At 33.9% G+C, this 26,140-nt stretch overlaps 1 protein-coding gene across 1 annotated transcript in view; it reads left to right on the top strand.

Annotated features, from left to right (window-relative positions):
* The window catches only part of LOC126854709 (serine/threonine-protein kinase NLK), a 91,210-nt gene extending 65,502 nt beyond the window's left edge, over positions 1-25,708 (top strand). Inside the window, exons 5-10 of the mRNA XM_050601690.1 lie at positions 7,450-7,535; positions 7,706-7,915; positions 8,141-8,329; positions 9,054-9,255; positions 10,401-10,494; positions 17,380-25,708. Of these exons, the coding sequence (XP_050457647.1) occupies positions 7,450-7,535; positions 7,706-7,915; positions 8,141-8,329; positions 9,054-9,255; positions 10,401-10,494; positions 17,380-17,434 (836 nt within the window). The 3' untranslated portion in view covers positions 17,435-25,708. The remainder of the gene's footprint in view (positions 1-7,449; positions 7,536-7,705; positions 7,916-8,140; positions 8,330-9,053; positions 9,256-10,400; positions 10,495-17,379) is intronic.
* The last annotated feature ends 432 nt before the right edge of the window (positions 25,709-26,140 follow it).

Below are 26,140 nucleotides of genomic sequence, written 5' to 3'. Positions count from 1 at the left end.
ATCTGTTAATCACCGGCCTTCATTCCATGTTGCTTTTTTTACTTCGTTAACAAATATTTTTTTTTTGTATTATTTCTCTCGCGTAATTATTAATAGTTATAAAAAATAATTCGTGGTTCATTTTCGTCACTCATTAGTAATTAAGCAATATAACAGGCTGTTATCTAATCAAGGTACTCGAAAATTCTTTCTTAATGATACCCTCACTTGTTAATCGTAATATAATGAATATTTAACGAGTTCCACGCGTTTCATAACGCGGGAATGCGTGATGGACGCGGATGACATATCGAGAGAAGAGAAAAAATTTAAAAGGAATCGAACAGCTCGACGCTTTTATCTCGAATACGCGTCTCGCAACAATCACCGATGTCCCTCACAAAAACGATGATCCTCCGAGATTCGATCTTCTCATGGACGGTCGGTCGGCTGTTTCGACTTTCCCACCCGGTATAGCGCGGCGCGTAAAGCCCGAGTAGATAGAGCAGCGAGCTCCTCTTCTTCTCTTGACTGGTCCGAAACCAGTCCTGCCGCCGCCCATCCGTGACCCCGGACCCCGTCATCCGGTCGACTCTGGCTTCTCCTCCACCACCACCACCATCACCACGTTGGTTAACCTCACCGCTCTTGCCCCTTCGCGTTTCTCCATCCTCCTGCCGCCTCCTTCCTTCCGCTCCCTACGCCGCGACGTTTTAATTAAAGAGCAACATCTTTTCGAGAGAGAAACTTGCGGCGTTTCTTCTTTTGATTCAGCAATAAGGCGGACGCGCCATGCTAATATTGTGCAACAACAAATCTTGGAACTAATACTACTGACGCCGTCGTCTCGATTTAAGCGGAGGCGGAAGGAAAATGAAAGTAATTGTTGAATATTACATTTTAAAGAATTGGATTTAATTTTGCTGAGGAGAGAGAAAGAGAGAGAGTGCGTCATTAAAGAGGCGTATCTAAAATCTCATGCTTTATATATTGTATATATTTTCAAATGGATTAATTAAATCTATTAATTTGTTTTATAAATTTCATTTAGATATCAGAGAAGGAGAAAAAGAAAGATCTTTCATCGAGCATTTAAAAATATGGTAAATTAAACTTGAATTGATTATTTTCACTACAAGTTAAAACAGTTAAAAAACATGCAATTATTTTTTATTTGCAAATTATATAAAAAAAAAAGTTATTTATTAAAAGCTTATTAATTTAAAATTAATTATTAAATAATTTATCGAAAGAAAAATATGTATATTAAATACGATATATGTATATTTTATTTATTTTTATTTTTTGTTTTTCTTTATTTTATTGTCAAAAAAATTAACGTTTCACGTATGTATTTCCATACGCATTTCTCTCAAGAAAACGTATTAGAGTTTCAATGTATAAAATTAATTTTTTTTTCTCAAAGTGCCGCTTCGTAGACGCGATATTTTTGATTACTAGACTCGACAGTGCTCATGATTGCAATCGTTAGAGCGTAGTAATAATTTCCGCGCAAGGTATGACACGTGTCGCACTGCGCCATGTCTGACTTTGTCGATTTGTACTACTTGCTAGTGGTTGCGATCGACGTCAGACGAATCTTAATGAGCGGATTACACGCTGTGTAATCTCGTTCGCGTTTAAGCGTAACGCATAGAGAGAAAAAGAAAGAAAAGGAGAGAGAAGAAAAAGAGGAAGGAGGAGAGATGGGAAGAGAGAGAGACAGAGGGCGAGAGACGACATAATTCAATTAAACGCCGGCGGATAACGTTTTTAATACAAACATTCACGCGAAGGAACCACCTTGCGTCACCGTATTAAGTATAATCAGCATAATCTGTCGGACAAATCCGGCGTTAAAATATTTTTTATTCATCTACGGATGAACCAATAATTATGATAAAATTGTTTGAAGTGATAATTTCTGTACTGTGTGGATATATTATTATTACAAATTTGATACTGTTTATTCTAATCATTATGAATATTGTATATAAGTGTTAATTTTAACTATAACTATATTATAATAATATCGACTATAAATGACAAATTCTACGAAAAATGATTTATTTCAAGTATAATGTATTTTCTTTATCGAGATATCATTTGGTTTTTTTAAATCGCTATTGTATGCCGTGCTATAATTGACGCACTTCGTGACATAATTGCTAGTAATTTAATGAACCCTTGTTGATTCGCGATCTGCGCGAATGAGATTCTATGTCGTATTTTCTCCCGAACTTTTGCCTCGAAGTCAGAAGTCGACGAAGTTAATAATTTAGTCTTCGAGACCAAATATTAGCTCACATTCTCTCTAGTCGCTTGTCATTCTTCTACATTGTACGTTAACAAACACCGACATTAAATCGATTGGAGCTTCGCCAGAGGAGGGCGAATCTCCGTGACTTTCTGTTTTCGTCGCACGTGTATGAGCCACGTGGAATAATCTGAATTAATTTTTTAGTATATTCTGTCATAAATATTAACATTTGACTTTTTATATCGAAAAAAAATTAAAGATTGTTTAATGTTACTTAATAACACTCGTAAGCTTTGTATTATATTAATGTCATACTTTTGATAATATTGATAACATTTTTTTATTATATATTAAATAAAAATATAAAAGTAAAAATATCGACGTCATTATAATATTTTTCGGCTTGAAAATTAGTCTCCTCGATATGTTAATGTAAAATATAATTTGACGAAATATGTATCACGAAAATAGAATGCATATACTGGAAGCGCGCGTAGGTCGATGCGTTGTAACGCACATAAGAGCATTCGCGTACGCGATATTAATTAGATTCAACGTCTGATCGGAATCGACTTAATCGACAGCAGGTGCATCGATCAAGGATAATGTCCTGAGAACGACGTAGCTATACATAGATGCTGTGAAGTTGAGTCCTTAATCAAGCAGCTGGTAGAAATGATGATGGAAGCGATACATTGTAAATTATACGACGTTCATTAAATGGAATAATACGACGTGTGTCAATTATCCCGACAAGTGAAATTATGCCACGACCGACAGAGATGAGAATGCGTAATCGCATAGAAAAGAGACTTATAGGAATTATCTTGTTGTTTTCGATAAACTCATCGCAAAAATTCAAGATGTAATAGTGATATTACGTCAACAAAATATTTTTTTCTTTCATTCTTGAAAATTTTGATTTTTGTGAAAATCGTAATCTCTCTCTCTCTCTCTCTCTCTCTCTCTCTCTTTATCTTAAAATTTATAATCCAATATTGAAAAATTCATAATTTTAATTTCCTAATTCAACGAGTACTAACTATATGTACATAACAGTTTCAAAAAGTATGAAAGTAAAAAGGGAAATTTCACGAGAAAATTTTACAGAGATGAGTGAAATTTTGACGAAAGCTCGCAATCGCAGTATAATCGCTCCCACATCTGTAACATTAACAGCGGTATTACCAACGGCATTATATTACATTGTTACGTCCCGACAGCCACTTAACATGTGACATTTAAGATACACTTTACAAACTCTGATTCGTGCTACAGGAAGCTGCGCAACAACGTCCATTATGCAAATTCTTTTCTGTCTTGCGTTATCCGCGATACGCGAGATAAATTAGTCGAGGCGAGTCTTAACATCGAGTGATTAAGCGCCGATCGATTAACTGCCCGTTAACTTGAGAGCTTTCAATGCGACTGATTATCGCGGGCTTCCATGCGTTTCTGTTGAATAATCATCGTGCGATTTACAAATTTGTTCCTTCATCAATTTCGAGATTATACGAGTTTAATAAATAGATCTCAATCTAAAGACAGAAACTTGGCTGGCTAAAGAGAGCAAGCTCAGGTGGTTGCTCGCGTGAAACGCGGTTATCGGCCCCGCTGAAAATAAATTCGCGCGGTGCAAGGTTTCTTGTTTACGGCGGCGCGATTGCGATGACGTGGCCGCGGCTATCAAAATTAACCACCAGTAGTATCGCGCCTATACGACAACTATATACACACCACGCGGTATGATATTTGAATACTCGCTATCGGAATACAATCGCGAATGTATAGTTAACAGAACTTAAAAGTAAGAATTATTTACAAATTATATTAAATTTTATGCATATACGGATTTTTTATATAAATATATAGTATTATATATATGAAAGAAAATTATTTATAATATATTCTTGAGTATATTTTTAAATTTTATTTAATTTATTTAATTATCGAATGAGAAAAGATAAGTCTGTAAGTAATTTTCATGTATTTAATATATGAAATTTAAGTAACGTATTCGATAAAATATTCGGATTTCGAATAACTATGTTTGATGAAACGAACTTTTTGAGTCAAGAATATGTGCGGAAGGGTCATTAAATAGCCAGAATAATTTCGCGTCGGCTGAACACTGTCATTATTGAGTTCATTGTACTTAAAACTATGGCATTCCTGATCGCTCGGCACATTTCTTATTTCTTCTTCTATTCTGCCGTCGACAAAGGTCGACGGTCCTCAATTACCGACATACGAAAGTCAAGGTCTCCCCCTTCGGGGAACCCTGATTTTGCTTCGGCTATTCGACTCCAAGGTCGTCAGCGACTTTATTCGGCAACTTTGGATAAAAAGAATCTGTGCTCACAATCAGGCCAATTTTTCATGGCTATTTTTCCGTTACATATAATAATAGCAATAATAATAATTCTTCAGACAAGGATCGTTGTGTCGATCGATTGACCTGATTTTTTTTTTACGGTGCGAAACTTCATTGATTTTCTCAATATTGATTATCTTTTTTGCCTCGTTCATCAATCCTTCGTTTAATTGGCGTGACATGCGATTAAATTAATTCGATTTAAATGGAAAGAAAGGAGAGAGAGAGAGGCGTCGAGGCCGATTACACACAAAGTCAAATGGAAAATAATTTAAGTTTTCGTCGAAAACTCGTCCATAGCTAATCAACATTAATTGACTTCTTTTATCGCTTTTTTTACGCTCATTTAGAAAAAGAGATAGAGAGAATTCTTATACTTGCGCTATATCGGTGCGACGAAATGACGCGCGCGCAAATTTGCATTGATAGCGAGACGAGCACGCGAGTCGACTAATTTCGATGATAAACGACGTTAAATAATTGGGATATTCATAAGTGGCTTACTGATGGACTTTAATTAACGGCCGCGTGTGCGGCTAATTAATCGTCCGATATTAACCGAATTCAAATTTTATTTGACGTCGTCAAATCTCGTAGGATTTTATCGATAGTGTAGTGACATAGTTGACTGTACAACACATGACAAGTACGATAAAAATGCAAGATTATTGAAAATATTTTACGTTTTTAATGAAATACAGGTAATAATTTTTAGTGAGATTAACTAAAAACGAAGATTTATCATTCATTTAATTCGCTAAAATTTTTCAATTATCAATAATTTTTTTTTCAAATTATTAATTCTAAATTGATTAATTCTTCGTCATTGAAGAGGATATTAGATAATTTTAGGATATCGATAATTTTGGGATATTCTCTCTTTATGCTACTTTTTATTGCAAATATTCGCGTATAATTTTATCTATTTACAAATCTGCTTTTTTCTTTTTCCTTTACCCATTTAAACACGAAATATTTTTCTCCCAAGAAATAACACGAATTTATTTGCAATTTAATATTCGAATAAAAGCCACGACACAGTTAAATGAACTTTTTATGCTATTTGGATCAATGCGCGTAAAGATTTCGGTTCGGCGAGAGAAGCTTCGGGATGCGAGTTAATCGCGTGCGAACGAACACGATAATAAGAACGGCGTTCGATATAGCAAACCCGGACGAGAGAAACTTTAATTACGACAGAGCGGATTCGGAACACATTTCGGGCTCACCAAACCTCGCCCTCGGAACGACGGATTATCCTCGGTATAACCGAGTTTTATTGCCGGAAAGACTGGGGCCCGAACGTGCTCGCGGCGTGACTCATATTCAGGATCGTAATTGGAGACGATTGTGCGCGTTTCAGAGAGACACATATGAGTGTAATAAATCATATAAGTTATTGGATATATTATATTATATACCTGAAGATAAACAAATATAAATCACATGGCTCGTTTTGGTAAAAATTGTTAAATTTTCATTTTAATTTTATTTTGTCTGTAATAGTATTCCATAATAATTATTTTTTTAATGGTTTGTTATTATATTCTATACTCTTGATCAAATTTTATTTAAATAATAATGAATATTGCAACAAAATGAAAGAAAAACTGAATATTTTCAGATTCAACTTAGCTTGACAATGTGTTGTATCTTAACATACGCGTTTCATAAAATACATTTCATCATTTCATTTTCACGCAAATGAAGAGCGAAAATCGATTCGTTGAGAGGAATGGATCGTGAAACACGAAAGGAATCTCGTTACGATCCTGCTTACGTTGCCGTTCAACCTATCATTTCTCTCACCCTCCGCGTGCGGGAGAGAAATGAGCCGCTCGAAATGAGGAGAAGAAAGAAAGGGAGGCGAAAAAGCTGTCGTGTAATTTCTATAAGTTATATCGACTGCTGTTGATGATAAACTAATTCAAAAAATTAATTCTATGCACATACTATACGTTGACTCAACGATTATTTAATTAAAGTGTCACGAGTGTCACTCGTTTATTTGAAATTGACGGGAATGTGTGATCGAATTGAAACGCACTATTTCATTCCATTTTATGATATTTATCGATCGATAACCCGACAATGTTATGGTTTATCGTTAATTCAATGTCCAAACTTTTCCTTCAACCACAATTTAAAACCATTCCATAAGAATATAAAAACCAATTTTTAATAATCTCAATGAGAGTGATTAAAATGCAAAGGGATTCTAAAAACACTTTTGCGCGTCGTAATTATTCCAGTAAAGCTAGCAAAATTCCGTTATTAGTGTCGCATTTGCGCGAAAACCGCGCAGCCCGAATTTAAACGGCGAACATTTTCGACAAAACAATAACCTATTTTTGATTAAGCCCGACATAATCTTCCGTTCCGAAGCGAACCCGAATTTTCATCGGCGCGAAAATTGAGTTCGCGTCGACGCGAACGATATGTCATGTCACAATTCCGATGTTTTGTCAGCTCGTCACTGCTGGCGTGAAAAATTCTTCCATCAATATCGTTTTCGCAGTCTCGTATGAGCGATCGATAAAGCTCCATATTCTCGTGTAATTCCCATCGATGTTTTACGATGCTGTTGTTGCGTTTATTAAATGCGCTTAGCGAATCGTTAATTTAATTCTGATGGCTTTTCTCATAAGGTTCTTCGAAATTTGCAATTATTCGCTACTCGTGAAAACGATTTGAAGCTCTTCGGTTGCTTTAAATCCTCCATGTATTTTTCTTGTTCGATAATCAAAAGCGTCGATATTTTAAGTATTTTTTTTTTCATAGCGACTATAATTAAGATACACGACATATATAAATAAACAAATATTTTTGCTTTCAGGCCTCAAGTATCTTCACTCGGCCCGAATTCTTCACAGGGATATCAAGCCTGGGAATCTCCTAGTGAACAGCAATTGCGTACTAAAAGTGAGTGTCAATCTAAAACATCTTATAGTCTCATTTTTCGATTCAATTTAACAACAAGAAAATATGAGAATATGAAAGAATCTCTTTACTCTAAAGTTTCCATCTATCTGCAAAAGCTATTTACATCGAGCGCTCAAAAATATAGCGGGCATTACGTTCTCTTTTCCCAGATCTGTGATTTCGGATTGGCGCGAGTCGCGGAGCCTGACCAGAACGTGCACATGACTCAGGAAGTGGTGACACAGTATTATCGCGCGCCGGAAATCCTGATGGGCGCGCGGCACTACACCGCCGCGGTGGACGTGTGGAGCGTTGGCTGCATCTTCGGCGAGCTGCTACGTCGGCGGATCCTCTTTCAGGCTCAAAGCCCCGTGCAACAGGTGAGAAGAGCGACGGGCCTCACGAAAATTCGACCCGCATCTTTTTTTTCTCTCTTTTTTTTTTTTACGGAAAATATCAACGAAACCCTTCCTGAATTCTGACTCTACAGCTATCTCATCATTTAAAGATGCTTGTCTCGAAGGAATATATTTAAGATTTCAAGAAGAAAGCGTACTCGCGCGCGGAAATGGAAATAAAAATGCGCATTCTATTTCTGGTTGCAGCTCGAGTTAATCACGGAGCTGCTGGGCTCGCCTACTCTCGAGGAGATGAGGTATGCATGCGAGGGCGCAAAGTCTCATATGCTGAGAAGGGCACAGAAGCCACCGTCGCTCGCGACCCTGTATAATCTCAGCAGCCAGGCGACGCACGAGGCCGTCCATTTGCTTTGCCAGATGCTAGTCTTTGATCCCGTAAGTTCGCCTTACGAGATAGCGCCCGATTATGTCTTTATATAAATAATTAAATTTTGTGTTTTATATTCATCATTCGATAAATAAATTTTAAGCCATTCTTATATCATTTTTTTCAATGAGAGAGGTTTTGCAGATTTAATATACTTACATTTCAGTATATATTTTATTATATATGTATATGACACTCGCATATCTTTAATTAGAATGTAATAACTCAATCTGAGTTTTTTAAAAGAATTGTTACATATACATATACATATATATATATATATATATATACTGGATATAAAAAACTCTAAAAAAAAATTACTATGGATTAAGTAGCACGATCCTTTTGAAACTTTCTCGCACGGATATTCGATTTAATTCTCAATTTAATTAATCGATGAAATTTCACATTCGTCGATCCCCTCCCACATTTCTTTATAAAGCTATTATCTTTCTCTGCGAAATTCATCTATCGCTTCAATTAACAATAATTAGCCTCGGCTTTCACGCTTTATCATTGTAGATTTCAGTCATTAATTTCGTATATTTATTTAGATTGATAATAATAAAAATATATGGTCGGAAAATGCACGTTGCTGCTTCACATGTCACTCTTGATTCAACTGAAATTCGTTTTACTCTGCCGTTTGCATCCGGCACGAGAATTTGGCACTTTGTTTTCATTTTTACAAATATTAATTCATTCTGTTCCCTGTCCTATCATTGGATCCAGGATAAGAGGATCACCGTGGTGGACGCCCTGGCGCATCCTTACCTAGACGAGGGACGGTTGCGGTATCATTCATGCATGTGCACATGCTGCTACACGACGAGCGCGGGCATGAGACAGTACAGGGTGGATTTCGAGCCTTCGGCTGCCCATCCGTTCGACGATCTCTGGGAGAGAAAGCTCACGAGCGTGCAGCAAGTGAAAGGTGAGAAAGTTCGCCCTAACGAAGATTCGACGTAAGAAAAAAAAAAAGTCGCGAGTGTCATATCTTTTTTTTTTTTTGAAGTAGATAATTATATTTTATTTGCGAAACAATTTTTTAACGATAATGAGAGGGATTGGAAGTGCGCGTTTATGATTTATTTATAAAGATGCTATTTAACGATAAAGAAAGTTTTATGATTTATTAGAATGAATATATATTGGGGAGAGTTATCTTTTTTATATTTTTACGAAATAAATATCTTTAATTTATTTCTAATATAATCAGTTTAAAATTTATATGTTTATATGATATTTAAAATATTATGTAAAAATAAAAGATTATTTTTTGTTCTCAATATTTATAATTCAATGATTTTTTTTTTTTTTTTACATAGAGGCTTTTCATTTTGCATATCAAATGTTATGTACACAATTGATAATTGAAAGCTCGTTTTTAATAATAAATTGCGGCATGAATCTCGATATATCTCGTCACAAAAATGTTTCGCGTATCAAAAGATAATGACATACACAATAAGTATCTTAGGCACGTGGCAGCGCACTATTCGAGAATAATAACCGCGATAAACACATTCGCGTGTATGCGTGTCACGATAAATCATAGTTTATCTAAGTGACACTTAGTGGGCTCAGAATCGTGAGGTTCTCATGCTTCCTCAAGCTATAATTGTTAACGATGCACCGAAAAACGGTGAATCAATGAGTAACGTTAAAAATATTGCTCATTCCTGTTCATTATCTCTACTATTAGATGTCAGTTATTAATATCAAAATTTAGAATCAAGGTTCCGTTATTGTGTTTAATTAAATAAATTTATCAGTTCAATTATTTGCAAAAAATAAAATGTGAAAAAGTATTTTCGAGAAAGCTTTCCATAGGAAAATATTTTTAAATTTTCCTGATTTAAATAACGATTGTGTAGTAAAGTTGGTTGTAATAATAAAATTCTAAAGATACGTCGATGCGAAATAAGAATCATTTAGCCGTGTTTAGCGCTGATTGCGCGATCAGGATGCGAACCATGGCGGCGTCATTAACTCGGCCATAGGAAATTGTATCGCACCGTTATTGGTATTCCGTCTCCGTCATTCTCTCATATATTGGTACATCATTGCCTGTTTCAGAGGAGATGCACAAATTTATAGCAGAGCAGCTGAACACAACGCGAGTGCCGCTCTGCATAAATCCGCAATCCGCGGCATTCAAGAGCTTCGCAAGGTAAGACCACATTACTGTGCGATCCACGCGAATCGCCTTTGACCGATCGCTATACACAGTGCTTCAAAACTACTGGAAATAGAATAAGCAAAATTTCAAAGGATATATTAAGTATTCTTAATACATTAAGTATTTGAAAATTGTATTAATGAAGGGAGATTTTTAAAAATTGAGCTTGTGGCAAACACTAACGATGCAACTCGATGGCAAAATCTTATTTTTTATATAATTTTTAGTAGAATTTAATACATTGTAAAATGTGCCTTTTACGCATTAAGGATATTCGTAAAGAAGTATATAATTTTACCTTATCAATATTTTGATTGAATTTATAACTGTAATGCATGCTATTGTGTAGTTTTGGAACACTCGATGTATATAACATATGACCCATATGACTTATAAAAGTCTCCCAGTCGCATACAAAAAAGTCACCAGAGCCAATCGACGAAAAACGAACCCTAATAAAATTAAAAAGAGAGAGAAAAAAAATGTTTTCCCTCTCCTTCCCTTCATTTCCCTTCGAGATCAATCAATATCTCCCCTCCCTCGCATCCGTGCATCTCCCGCGCCGTGATCCTAGATTCCCGATCCCAAAAGACAGGCTAATAATTCCTAAGAGAGTTCATAGAGGGGCGCACAGTGTTTCTTATCAAGTCGAAGCAGTCGAGTAGAGCGAGCGGATATATCGAGTGTTCGAAGAGTAGCGCTGACTAGAGCCAGCTGAGTCTTTCGACGCGTAAGAGGAAAGAGAAAGTAAATTTCAAAATCAATCGTACGGGACTTGAAACTCGAATGGATAGAAAAAAAAAAGAGGGGCCTTTCGTCCTGGCGATCCTCTTGCTAACGTCCTTAAAGATACGCTCTGTATCTTTCGACATTGTTCCTTGTTTAAGGAAGAGTAAAGCGTAAGATGTGTGTGTTTCACGTAACCCTGTCGGCCCACTGTGACACAATCACTAAATACGATCTCTGGATTGTAGCAAAAGAGCAGAGATCAAGTAGATAAGGAAGTGATAACTATCATTATCGCCGAATGAAAGATTAGAATGATATTCTAAAGTAGTACATAAAAATTAATCAACACACCTATAGAATGTCTCAGATTTTCCACCTTTTCTTTCACATGTGTATTATTTGGCAAATTTTCGAAATTTATTTTTTTCATAATTTTGAAATTAAAATTTTAAAATTATAGGATTCTAGGATTCTTCTTTTTTTTCATTTAGTTTCTTTCTTCAATTTACGTATGCAATTTCAAATATTTTTCTTCAATCATATCAATTAGCAGTTTTAGCAGAAAGCACATTCTATTAATCGATTGTTGTGAATAAAAGAATTATTTTATATCAATTGTTTCACATGTTTACAATTATATAAACCGTATTCCTGATGGATCGGAAAATTGCATATTATTAAGAGTAATGAAAATATATAATATTAACAAAATTATCAATTACCGCAATCAATTTATTTCCTCATGAAATATATGTATTCATACACATGCAACGGAAAATATTTTATAATATAATACATTCAAGATAATGCAATCTAAATGCAGGTAATTTATGACAAAAATACAATGAAAATTATATTATTATATGAGTACAAGAAAATGATAAATGTATTATAAGAATATAAAAATGATGTATGTATGTTATTAGAACAAAAGTTTTGGAGATATGTGCATATATGTGAGTATTAGTTTAGAAAAATGGAAAATATCAACTTTTTGGATGTTACTATTGTACTATTAAATTTAAATATTTGGTATTGAGTTTCTTTAAAACTCTTGTTATTAAAGTTTGTTTGATACTTTAGAATATTGTTCTAGTTTTCTCTATCTGCGAGGCGAAGCAATATCTCTGATATATGTATAATGACAAATCTAATATTTTCCCCCAGATTACACTACTCAACAAAATTTAACTTTCTTTTTGTAGAAGTATAGTAAAAAATGAAGGAAATTGTTATGAGAGACTCCCTGACATTTCGAAATTATAATAAAAGTATCAACACGTCTAGATTTTTTGTCACGTGTCTTTTCATGATTTATATCGTTTATAAATGCTTAACAACAGTGACATATTTAATTTGACAGTTAAATGTAAAATGAAATGTCTTATATGTTTATTATGTGCTCCCGAAAATTTTATTAAAATATATTAAACAATAAATTGCTACGATAATGTTCGCTACAATATCCTATCTAAAGTTTGTTAAATTTGAAATCTAGACGTGATTATTAATCAATGTTTTAATCAAAATCAGAATTCACATTCCTGTTATTTTTTTCTTATTATCTACGCGCGGATTCTAGGAATGATTCTAGAAACATTTATACGAAAATCGAAATCGAATCTGACGCACATTCATGCCATAACTTCTACAAGGTGTCTATTGTTGAGTAGTGTTTACTTGCAACACTGCTGTTGGATGTGTAACAATTGTTCGTCTTGCTTACTCTGTCGTCAAGTTAGAGCAAGCCGATCGCCGAACCAGCGCCCTGCGTCGCGTATACGTACACGTTACTTCTACTACTACTACTATTACTACTACTACTACTACTACTACCACTACCGACTCAGCTATCTACCACTGTCAGCTACTATCGACTACTACCGCTATCGTCTACTACTACCACTACCGCTACCACTACTACTACCAATCGTGTTACGCCTCCTCCTGAACGAACCGAACGAAACGAGAGTCAGCTATAAGTCGACGCAACCTCGCTCGCAGAGGTACATAATCCAGCCTATTTTTTATAATACCAAGTATATTGCCAATTTTTTTTTGTTTTGCGTTACAAAACCTTGGCTTCATCAAAACCATCCTTTGTTTACCTCATGATTGTCAAAATACATACACCGTGCTTCTTGCGTTCTGTCGAACGCCGTCTGTGCTGCGAGCGATATCTTCGGAATCGCCAAATTGAAATTTAAGTGAAATTAAATCGTAAATATTTACTCGCGCTTATTCGGATATATTGGAATGGATATTTGGTGATTCCGAGATACCCTGCATATCGTCGCATCTCCGAATCGAAAACGGCTGTGTCGCGTATTTCACATCGAGGCGAGGAGTTGATCGCGTTCGAACGCGGGGTGACACTCTTACTTCTAAATAAATATAACTCGAGATAAATTTAACATCGCATACGCGAATATAGTTGACTACATATTCATAGTTGAGTGGAAAAGCAAGGGAAAAGTTCCTCGAAGATTCCTAAAAAATTTAATATAATTGTTTTTAATTACTTTTTAAAACTAATATTAAAAAGTCACATAAAACTGGAAAAACTGTTTTTATAAAATGCGATGCATATTTAATCAGGTTAAAATGAGGATCGCTCTCGATAATACATTGAAATGTTTTATTTTAAAAAGTAGATGCACAACAAGATAAATTAATATCTCAAATATCTTCGTGAAATATAATTTGAAGATTTTTAATACTTTATCGATAATTGCTTTATTTCAAACATGGATAATATAATGCTTACTTTTGCACAATGAATAATATAAAATGAATCTTATATCTTAATATTCAAGAAATAAATTCTGGAGAAAAAACGCGGGAAAATTAGGAAAATTTTCGGTTTTCACAGATTTAGGTAATGTGGTTTAAAACCATATATAACGGACTTATGACTTATGAAAGTGTGTGTAGCGATGCTAATTAGCAGCAGTTTCGCGAACACGCCATTAACGGGGGCTCCTTAAACACCTGACTAACGATAATATACCTGGTGCTATTTGGCAAAATACCGTTTCTTTGTCCGATAAGTATTTCCGTCTCGCCCCTCCGCTCTCCCCCTCTCCCCCACCCCACGCTCCCCTTCTTTCAACCAAGTGAGAGCGTTGCTGAAGCGAGAAATCGCATTGCTGCTGCCCCACTTTTACGGCCACTTTAAAGCGAGTCCAAAGGAGTCTAATTAAAAAGGAAACAATTAAAATCTTCGAGGAACATCCGGCGGTGGCAAGTCACTCCGTCTTTTAAATTCTCTCACCCCGTAGAGTATTTTGAAAGTTTTTTACTGTACATACATGCGCACCCGCGCAAACATATACATTATATGTACAATGTTGTAGCAAATATAATTCAGCTTTTATCAAAGCTTTATAAAAGAAGAGCTAGTTTATTTCCCGAGAAACTAATATTAATCGTTAATATATAGTTATCACAATTAAAAACAATTTTTTATAAAATCAAAATATCTTTAATGACAATAGAATATTTTTTATAAAAATTATTTTATTAGTTAATTAGATTATTTTTTATTGCCATTATTTATATTATTATATTATTTATATTAATAATATACCATAAAAAGTAAAAGATAAAATATTTGAAAGTTGTGAAACTTAAATTGAGATTAATTAAGAAAGAATAAAATTTTAACTATATATTAGAGATTTTTGAACAAATATATTCACCATATTTGAGACCTTATCTTATGTTTAATCCTTATTAAAAAATGATGAAAAAGAATTGTTATATTAACGAACTGAATGTATAACAATTTGTAAGTTGTCACCCCGGTTTCATGCGCGCGCAACATAATTCGCCGTCACAACTCGACCTGCCATTTTGCGAACATATTATTTGCGCGTAAAAAAAAAAGAGAGAGAGACCATCTGAATTGAGCGCATTGTTTTATTATTGACATTATGAGTGTAAAAGAAGGCCTGATCCACCATGCAGCCTTCAGTTGAAAGAAACCGTCGATGAGAAGGACGACACACATCGCGACGCGCCAAAAAGTGACAAAAAAAAGATGCAAAGTAGCTTTCGCGAAAATCTGCATAGATATTCTTCCCGATCCTTAAACCTTTCCTCAAATCCACGTTATAATTCGCCCAATGATACAACTCATAGAAAACATCTCCCATAGATAGACCCACCCAATTAGATCGATATTAACTTCGATATACGCGCGCAAATAGCCCGAACGAGATATATGATAGATAAAGAGAAAAAATAACGGAAGCAGATTTATAATGAAAAGAAAAATATATTTAAAGAAAGAGAGAGAGAGAGAGAGACGATCGGCTGTCACGCATGCTGACAGCTGCATGGAAATCAGACGAATGCTTTTGTTATTTTGCTAAAAATCGAAATTCATTTATCCTTCATATCGTCACGAGCGAGTACCGCGTGCTCCGATAATTATTGGTATCGGCTGCTGTTTGATAATTATGGGGTTTTAATCCCAAGAAAATAATATGCAATCGGGAATGAATAAAAAAAAGACATTAATTTTACATGTAGCAATTGTTGCATTTTTTACAGGGTTGGATGAAAAAGTTCAGTGAGTGAAAATAATCAAATTCCGGTTTTTATTGTTTCGGATATTATCCAATGAAATAAACTGGCAAAAACTATAAAAATAACTTGATATTTTATATTAAAATATATTTATAATATATAATTTTATGTAAAAAGATGTTTTTATTTTTATCAATAAAGCATACTAATTATAATAATAATTAAAAAAAAAAAACTAATTATAATAATTTTAAAAAATTAAATAAATACAATAATAATCTTTTTTAATTTAAATATGTGAAATTTTTAAAACAAAAAATTTTCGATATAAATTTTATTGAATATATTATTAATTTTTAATCTAATAAAAAATATAATAGTATCAGGTTTAAAAAACTTTTAATTAAAATTAAAAACTTTTATCATTATAGATCGAGTACGAGTTTACCATTCAATATCTTCTGATAAAAAAAAACTTTTTTTTTTTAAATTAAAAACTAATTTATTTGCTACGTCGATTTTTAACGATTCTATTTTGGATAAAACTTAAATTGATAAATATTGATGAAATGATTTTTTATTTATTTTAATAGAGAAGATCAGTTTTTGCCGGTTTTTCCGAGAAATCACGGTTTTTGATATAAATTTTATTTAAAAAAATGTGGAATTTTGCCAACCTTGATTTTTTAGCATTAAAAGATGCACAAATTTAGGAGATAAATTTCTTTTTGTTTTATATATGATTTTATGTGTGTCGCTTTTTTGTTTTCTAACTATTATAAAGAAGAATAAATAAATTGATGTGTATTATTTGATAAGTTTCAATAAAAAGAAAAGAAATATACATACCACGCTACTGCTCGTTGACGATTTCAGTTCGTATTTATATAGTCGATCGATAATAAATTAAAGTGCGAAATGTAGTAGTTGTAAATTATTTTTGTGGCATTTCGACACTTTGCCTTTATTTTTGAGCGTTAGAAAACGCGAATGGCCGAGCGAATATATTTAATTCGAAATCAGATCCTAAATTATTCTAAATTAATTTAGAGACGTAATTTCTTAATCTTTGATATAATTAATTAAATTGATAATATGTATCTAATTGTATTCATGAATTTGTCATTTCAAGCATTATATACTCTTGCCAGATAATATAAATAAAACTTTCAAGAATTTTTTTTATAATTTGAATAATTTTCCCATTTTTTAAATTAAACTCGCTTCAGATTAGACATCGATTCATTTAATTAAAATTCCGGTCGCAAAAAAATTAGCTCGACGATTCGCACGTAGTTGTACTCATCCTCCGCATATTTAGCCCCGCAATCGATCGCCCTAACATTTCTAACAATCGAATCTCTTTCATTAAGTTATTATTAATTTCAAAGTTATTATTAAGACAAAAAACAGAAAGAGCTTTCATCAAGAACGTTTTGTCTCTTGATAAATTATACCGCTAACAATTATGAAGGGTGATCGATTCGCGTTACCAAAAGAGGATCGCACGTTCTCTCCCCCTCCCCCTCTTCCTTCTTTTTCCCCAACCACTTCGGTTTTCCTTTGCCTTTCGTCGCCTCCCCCCCTCTAATGACCTGTTCGTACGATTTGCAGCTCCACGGTGGCTCACCCCTCGGAATTGCCACCCTCTCCACATCAGTGGGAATAAAAAGTCTTCCCCGTTCCTGTCCCCAAGATAGAGACCATTGGACCCGAGGGTGACGACTTTGCGTCGCGCTCCGAGAAGAGAGGACAATCTTTCGACTGGAAGATAGTAAGTGGCCGATAACAAGAAGAAAGAAGAAGGTGAAGAGGAGGAGGAGGAGGAAGGAAAACGGGGGACTGGAAACTATGGAGAGAAGAGCCAAGAGAGACAATAGACTGCCGCACACTGTAGCCTCAATTTTCGACTAGCCGATACATATACATGCGCGAGATGTCGCCTAGCGATGCGTAGAAAAATGCCGGGGAAATTTTGACGCAGAAATTTGGAATTTTCATTATTTATTTCTTTCTAAGGAAATTCGAAATTATTTTATTTTATCCAAGAAGTGGAATTTCTCCCGAAAATTTAAAATATTTTAAACAAATACATAAATCTTTTGAATTTTTTCGTAAGAATTTTCGACGAGGAAAGAACTGCTTTTTCTCCATTTCTATTCTGAAATTGTATTCTTCGAAAGACATTGGCAAACTCTTTCGATTTTTTCTTAAGAAAATACGCTTCAAAAAAAGTTTATAATTAAACTAAATTATTATTCAGCAATGAAATGGAAATACAAGTAAATGACGATATTCCGTTTAACAGTATTTGAGAATTTTGAGATTCAATTTATCTTGATGGAAATTTTTTTGACAGATTACAAAATTTTTATTAAATTCGTAATCAATTATCATAATCATTATCATAATCAATTATCGATATCCTCATAGAATTTCAGCGATTCTCATGGAATTCAAAGAAAATTTCAAGAATTTTAATAATTAATGTCAAGGATTAAGAAATAATTAAGGAAAAAGAAAGAAAGAAACAAAATAATGTCGCCATATCCATCAAACATTCTTTTAGAGAAAATTCATTTAAAATTCCACAAAAACAATTATCTCGTCGTTTCTCTGCGCATTTTACCGCATCCTGCGTGTATATATAGCAATATATTATACATATATACGTTTGTATACACATGATATCGAGGGGAGAGAGACACGTGTAACACATATACACACACACATAACACACATTAGCCAATTTAAAACACGAAGTAGCCAATTTTAATTCTGAGAAAGAGCAGCGGGAGATAGAGAGGGAGGATTTCCGGACGAGCGGAATCATGAGTACCGTGAGAGTAGAAAAGCGAAAAGGTGGAGGGGGAGTAATAATTAATAGCATTTAGTAAACACGAGCGTCCAAAAGACGGGCCAGTCCTTTTTTGTTTCTTAGATTTTACACGTGTATAGGTCGCGCGCGAGGTCAGCTGGCATTTATAATCGAATATGCGCACGCGTGGGAGGAAAGTGCCGGAGAAAGAGGAGCAAATCACTTCTCGTCCTGATAATCGAGGCTCCTCTGAGCCATTAAGAGATATCTCTGAGAATGTCATACTGTCGATCGAATCGACGTCCTCGAAAGGACGTGCCTCGATGATGTCGCAGTAGCAAGATTAATGATTTGAATCGAATAGTCCTTGATTGCGCGAGGATGTCTCGAGGGGTGAAAATATAACTCTTAATCAACAGCACATGTCGCTACAAATAGACATTTGTTCTTGAAAGAATACTTTTCGAGATATCTCTCGAGGATATCGCGCAAGAAAAATTCAATCCTTGGCAAGATCCTTCATCGTCACAAAGATATTGCGAGTATATCTGAAGGTCAGGCAGAGTATGCGAAGCCCGAATTTCAAATCGAATTGCCACTGACGAGATATTGTTCGAAGATTTATATCGAAGAAGCAGACGATATTCGTCGAAATAAGATGTCGCGCGATCGATTCTCTTTCCGACTGGCGGAAACTCAACGTTTCTTCTTCCGGGAAAACGCGTTACGAGATGTACTACCGTTTACCGAAGCGTGAACCGAGCCTCGTGCGAACTAATCGATCCTCGCGAGCGTTTGATTGCGAAACTCTCGAAATCCGCGAGATCTGTCACGAAGAGAAACCGAGAAAAAAGAGAAGAGAGAAGATGGACGAATCGAAGAAGTCGTCGTCGTCGTCGTCATCAATCCTTCTCGATGAAGTAATGACAATCCGGAACTGTTAGAGGGATTGTATAGTAAGACGAATTGCGGCGAATGATAATATATAACGGGTGACTAGATCGTGCATTCGATTGGCACTTTTCCTCCCCGATGCGTCAGCATTAATAAGATAACGAATTCATTTCGACCAGCATTTGCTGGGAATAAAGACTAGTAAGTCCCTGATTGAGGCATTCTTCCTGAAATGGAGAATAGACGAAGAAGAAGGAAATATAGGTATAAGTTTGGATAAATGATGCGCGCGGCAATGTGGGATCAAGGAAAAGTGGGAAAATTGCGACAGCGAGTCGCAAACATGAAAGATTTTGAAATCATAAATTTATAAAAAAAAACGTGTATATATTGTCGTGTTGGCAAAAGTATCTCGTTACTTCCTTTACGTTTGAAACAAAAATTCATATTCATGGAGCTAAAAGCGTATTTAGAAAAAATGCAAATTGTCTTTGAAGTAATTTCGAAATTAATGACTCGAAAAAAATTTTCATAGGATCGTTAAGTTTGCGCTCTCGATGAAAATTAATTTCGAGAAAACGACGAGAGGATGGAGAGCGTTGTTTTTGTAATTTTTCCGCGTTTATCGGCGACTCGCTGTCTCGATAAGACGAAAGAAATTCGCGTCCTATTTTCTTCGCGAGTGTCCCGATCCCATGATCGCTTGTTTTTGTCTCAAGATCGAGGTTTCGAATAACGGGACTTTTTGGATCTCAGGTTAGAAAATAGGAAAAGAAGAATGTCCTGTGAGAAGTCAGGACTCTTGCGATCTCGCATAGGAGAGGGGGGCAGAGGTATATGCGAACCATCGATATTCAACGACTTTGTTGCCAGGCGAGAATCTCGAGAATCTCCGCGTCGAGAAAACAATTCTCGTCCATTTCGGCGACACGATAATTTTCCCTCGTTTACCTTGCGAACGCGGGTTTCCTTCATGCGATTCTATCGCGATTTATTCCAATAAACACACTGCCGACGTATCGTGCGAGCACGACGATATCAATACAGGAAAACGAAAGAGAAAGAAAGAGAAAGAGATAGAAATAAATAGATGAAGACTGAGAGAGGAATAGATAGAAAAATAAAAGAAGGATAAGAATGAATGAAAAGCAGGATTGAAACCGACGTAATTTTTTTAATTTTGATTTCCTATACTAAGCACGCGGAGAAATGTGAATGTTATGCCGATTCATTCGTTGTGTGTGTGTCGCAAAAATTTAAGGAAAAAAAAAAAATAAATAAATAAAATAGGATGGATTGTAATGTGGAAATTTGAATTTTGTTGATTTTACGTTCAGTTTCAATCCCCGATAGGAGAGATCTACAAGGAGGATCGAGAGACGGAAGAGAGCGATGAATCGAAGTCGTTTTTATATAGACTTATGATATGTACTTCCGGTATTATTTCTGATTATGTTGTAAGCGCCGTGCGATCCAAACTAGACATGCAAATCCAGCCGATTCGAGCGAATCTCGAAACTCGACAATCTCGTTGCGATTAAAAATTTTGTTGCGATATAACAATGCGAATAAATTAATAACAGCGTCAAAAATTTATCTAAAAAAATTGATTATTTACTATAAAACTGAAATCATACTTAATTTCTTTATATTCTTAATTTTTTTTTAAAATAACTTTAATTTTTTTTTCTTTAAAACTACTTTGTCAAATATTTACAAATATCTGATTCGAGTTGCATTTGACACGCGATTGTCGAGGATCTTTCGAATGCTTTCACTCTTGTTTCATCTCCTGATAAACGATATCTCTTAGAGATATAAAAGCTAGAGCGCCGAGACATAATAAAATATCAAAAGAAAACATATAAAATATAAGTGAGACAGTCATACAGTCAAAACAGAATGATGAGAAAAAATAAATAAAACCATGTAAATTAGAAATAAATATTACAATAGCGACAATGAAAAGTATCATAATTGTAATTTAGTACATACAATTATTTTTTAATGTTATTTTATCAATAAATACAGAATCATAGAAATACTTTCTACGCGATTATAAGAAATTCAGCCCTTCAGAATGCCGAATTCAGCAAACTTATTCCATTATTCGTATTTCGTTTATTTTATTTTATCATGTCTCGCGTTCTCAACTTGAGGGTGACTGGTAAATGTACAGAAAATCGAAAGGGCGCACGGTACACATAATTACGTTCTGAGTGTGATTTTAGATTAAGAGATTTTTAGATAGTTAGTAGTAACTCTGACGACACGAGAAATGCCCTTAGAACAAAATGAAAGGAAAGTTTAGGATAGTAGAAAGACGCGCAATTCCGCATTTGGTTCTCGTCGACGGTAAAAGAAAAACACGTGTTTTCTTTTTCTTTTACGCAAATCCGCTCGCGACGACCGAAACAATGAAAGATCACCGTTATAAGGTGATCGCGCTAAGTTAGTTGTAGTTCTTAATTAAGTGCTTAGAAAAAAGTTACGCCGTGTGTGGTCCACGAAGGGGAGTGTGCTAAGGATTTCGACTCGAGAAAGCGTTTATTCCGATATTAGTATTCTCGACGTTAACATAAAAAAATAGATATTATCGGCATTTGCTTGATGTTATTACGACACAATGCGTGCAAATATCAAATATTTATCTCTCGTAATATTTTAATTTTCATAAGTTTCTTTTATTAAAATATTTTGCAAAAATATTTCATCTAATTTTTCTTTATTTCACGATTTTTTAATTGACTAGAAACAATTTATGCAAAGGATGTATCCTTTATTTATGCATTCATAAATTTATTAAATTTTTCAGGAATTTATTGAATTTATTCATATAGGCACGAAATTTATCTCATAATTATAAGAAAAGATAATTGATAAAAAAAATTCTTTTTAGAGCAAAATTTCTTCCTTCTTTGTAAAATTAATTTCAATAAAGTGTGATGTGTGCGTGCGTGCGTACGTGTGTGTGTGTGTGTGTATGTGTGTGTGTAAAAAAACTGCACAAAAAAAAAAAAATAAAATGAAAAGATAAATTTTATCGAAATAAAATATATTTTAATGCTAAAGGTAGACAGAGACGTGTTGAAAATATAAAATAAAGATCTAAAGGACTGTAATCGTTTTGAAAAAATAACATCTTAAGAAATAATGTTTGCGAGAACATCGTTGGACATTGAGAGCACGGACATCGTGCTTCTATTTAATCGCGATTTCAACGAAAGGAACAATCGAGCCACATTCTTTGATCTTTTTTGAATATTTCTATGTTTAATATGTAGATCTCTCTCCTCCATACGGACACATTTCGCGGTAAATCTCTAGCGATAACATAACGTACACGATTAAAGCATCGTTGATGAAAACACGCGTTGTCACCGTACGTTTTTATTATTATAATATTAATTAGAATACCTATCGAGGTACAATTGCACATAATATCTGACATTGCATATTTTTCATTAGTGATGCCAAGTAATAACATCAGCTACGTATTGCGAGACACTCGATAGTGCAAATTTCAAATTTCCTTTAAGTCAAGCCTTTTGATGTAACATTGAAAGACTATCTTCGTATATAAAACAATCATGTATTTAATTACAATAGTAATTAATTATAATTAATAGGATTTAGCTGACAGTTCTTGGAAATTTTACTTTGAATATGAAATTTTGTTGTACGCGGCAACAAAATTGTGACTTGTACAAAGTTATATGCGGTTTATATGTGAAAATCAGTATACACTTATCTGTACAATTATGTGATTTATAAAAGTCAGTATACATTTTTCCGTAACAACGTTGAGTCTTCGCTTCTTTCGTCCGAGATCCTCCTCTGTAATTACTGTAATAACATACCGTATCGTCTTTTCCGAGGTATGGCATATAACGCGCTTCTCTCATTTCGTCATTTGTAAATAGATTATCATTATATTTATCGTATACATAAATTGCAACTTATCAGGATATTTGTCGTGATTGCAGAATATGCAATAATACTTACAATAGTATCTTTATTGAATGTCGTCATTAATTTTAATCTAAAATCAAGAAAGTTGTACAAAAACCTCTGTTATAAAAAATAACAGAAGGGCCTATTAGAGTCAATCATCTCTGATGAATCATTACTTTCATATGATATCTGTTTTTTCCTTTCCTTTTTTAATGGACTTTACGTTGTACGTTTGAAAATACCGAGAATAAGCGTACGATTTTAAGATTTAATTATAATCAGTCTGATTAAACTTTAAGATTTCCAATCACAGTTTCTTCCATTAATATATTCAGGTTCTTATTTATATATTGTCATCGAGAAAAGTCCGAAAAAGATCGAAATGTTTGACTCCATGCAATATTTTTATAATAATTATCAAGTCATTGTACATTATCTTTGCGCGAATTTTGGCTCTAATTTGTCTTTGTGTTATTATCTATCTATATTGTATTATTATTATCCATCAAAATCAGTTAGATAAAAAGATATCGGCAAATAACACAACAAAGGTATTTGTTTTATTTTATGTATCTCCAAGAGAGAGATAATACTCGATAACGCGCTTGGTTGTCGCGATATCAGATTTAATATTAGATTTATTATGAGAGACGCTAAAATGTTTGATCGAGAATTTTATCAGAAACTTTGTGCAACGCATATAAATGTTCTTTCGAAATTCGACCCGGATGCGATTCAAGTATAATATAAAGATTTGTGAATACTCGGATACGATAATAAATAAATTAGCAACATATGTACACACATACGCATATGCGCGCTTGATCAGCAAATACTTTAAATTATGCTTAGGAACGACGATTTTCATCACTTTTCCTCTCTTCCGTATTTTTAATGAATAATCGATAAGAGTAATGATCAAATTCAATATATATTTGCACACATATATATATATATATATTTCTTTTTTTTCAATTTAATTTGTTTAATTTCGATTTTTTTTTAACGCGAAAGAATTTTGAGAAATTCGAATAGCGCTCTTTTTCAAAATCTGTAAAATTATTTTTGGAAATAAGATAAAGATTATATGACTATATTGACAGTAAATATGATCTCGTTTCCGCTCAACGATTTGACGATTATTATGATTTTTTGCACGGTCTTTTATTTTCCCAAAATTTTTACGACGCAAACGACGATAATTAAGGAAGATGCGCGAGCGATTTTTTAATAAATTTTCGGAGACAATTCATCGCCGAGAAAGATGCGCAATTCGAAATTTTCGCAGTATGCGATTTGCAATCTTAACTCAATCAAGAACGAGCGAGCGGAAAAGATAGCAAATTGGAAGAAAGATTGGATACGTATGTGTGTGGCATGTGTGTGAATGACAGGGATTGAAATCAATATAATTTAATTAAATAATTTCTTATTTTCATATGATCGATTGAAAGAAATACATAATCAAAATCTTTGCTTTAGAGTGAAATCTTTTTTTAGCAAATATTTTAATAATCTGTTTTAAAATCAACTTGTTAATAGAATAACTATTTAGATAATCAATCTCGAATTATATTAAACCCACTATTTATTTCAGAAATATCCTCTAAATATGAACTTTTAATACTTTAATTTTAATAATTATAAAATATTAATTTTAATATTACATTCGTATTATCGCGAACGAGGAAATGATTTTTGTACTCTTGTAATAGAAATTTTATTTTGCTCAGATTATATTGATTTCAATTTCTGGTGTGAAAACTAAAGAAAAAGAACTAGGAAGAAGGAGAACATGCGATTAATGCTTCCTATTAAAAGTAGATGAATAAATTTTCAACGACGAGATTTGTAAATACGTAGCATTCACTCTAGTAGGTCAGTCAGGCATTTCATGATTTACTTCGATATGAAAAATCAATTGCGCATTCTTACTTGTATTCTTGTACTTGTGTCCTCTTACACACGCATACATATACACGCGTATTGCGTTTGAAACACGACATAGGCGCACACGCGTTCTTGTCATTGACGTTCTTCTCGCAATGGGAGAATCGAGATGAATTACGATACCGGAGGCTAGGTGATAAGATATCTACGTTTTAGAGGTAATGAGTAATTAAGTGACAGAAAAACATAAAATAAATAAGACTACATATATTCCATGCTAGCGAATATATGCTTTCATTATGGAAAGTAGCTGGCATGAAAGATGCACCGAACAATAAAGTTGCTACGGAAGAGAAAGAAAAAAATAGAGCGAAAAAAAGATCGAAAGCGATGGTTTTCTTTTCTTTGATTTGGCACAATCCTATATGCACATATACATACTTAATCCTACATGTCTCCTTCCTCTCCATCCGTTTTTATTCTTAGCTTTTTTAGCATTTATTTAAGTTTTAAGTTAGCGTTTTTTACATAAGAAGCAAGCGCGAGTAATTCGCTGATCAATTGATTTAGTTGAATCGACTTATTATATATTGATATATTTTTAGTTTATTTTAACTTCCATTTGCATGTTAATGTCCCTTGCACTTGCATTAGCGTTTCATTTCGTTTAATTTCGTTGCAGCCGAAGAAACATTGTAAATATAAATTCCGTAAACAAATTTCTCTATCGCGTAATAATGAAAATAAATCGAATAGCGGAAATATTTATTCGATGATTACGTCTATATGCACGATTCGATTACCGACTAAAAAGGCAAT

This window comes from Cataglyphis hispanica, chromosome 14, assembly GCF_021464435.1.
Source record: "Cataglyphis hispanica isolate Lineage 1 chromosome 14, ULB_Chis1_1.0, whole genome shotgun sequence".
In the NCBI taxonomy this organism is placed as follows: Eukaryota; Metazoa; Arthropoda; class Insecta; order Hymenoptera; family Formicidae; genus Cataglyphis; species Cataglyphis hispanica.
Note: the sequence above shows the minus strand (reverse complement) of the source record. Positions and strands in the feature narration are given on the sequence as shown.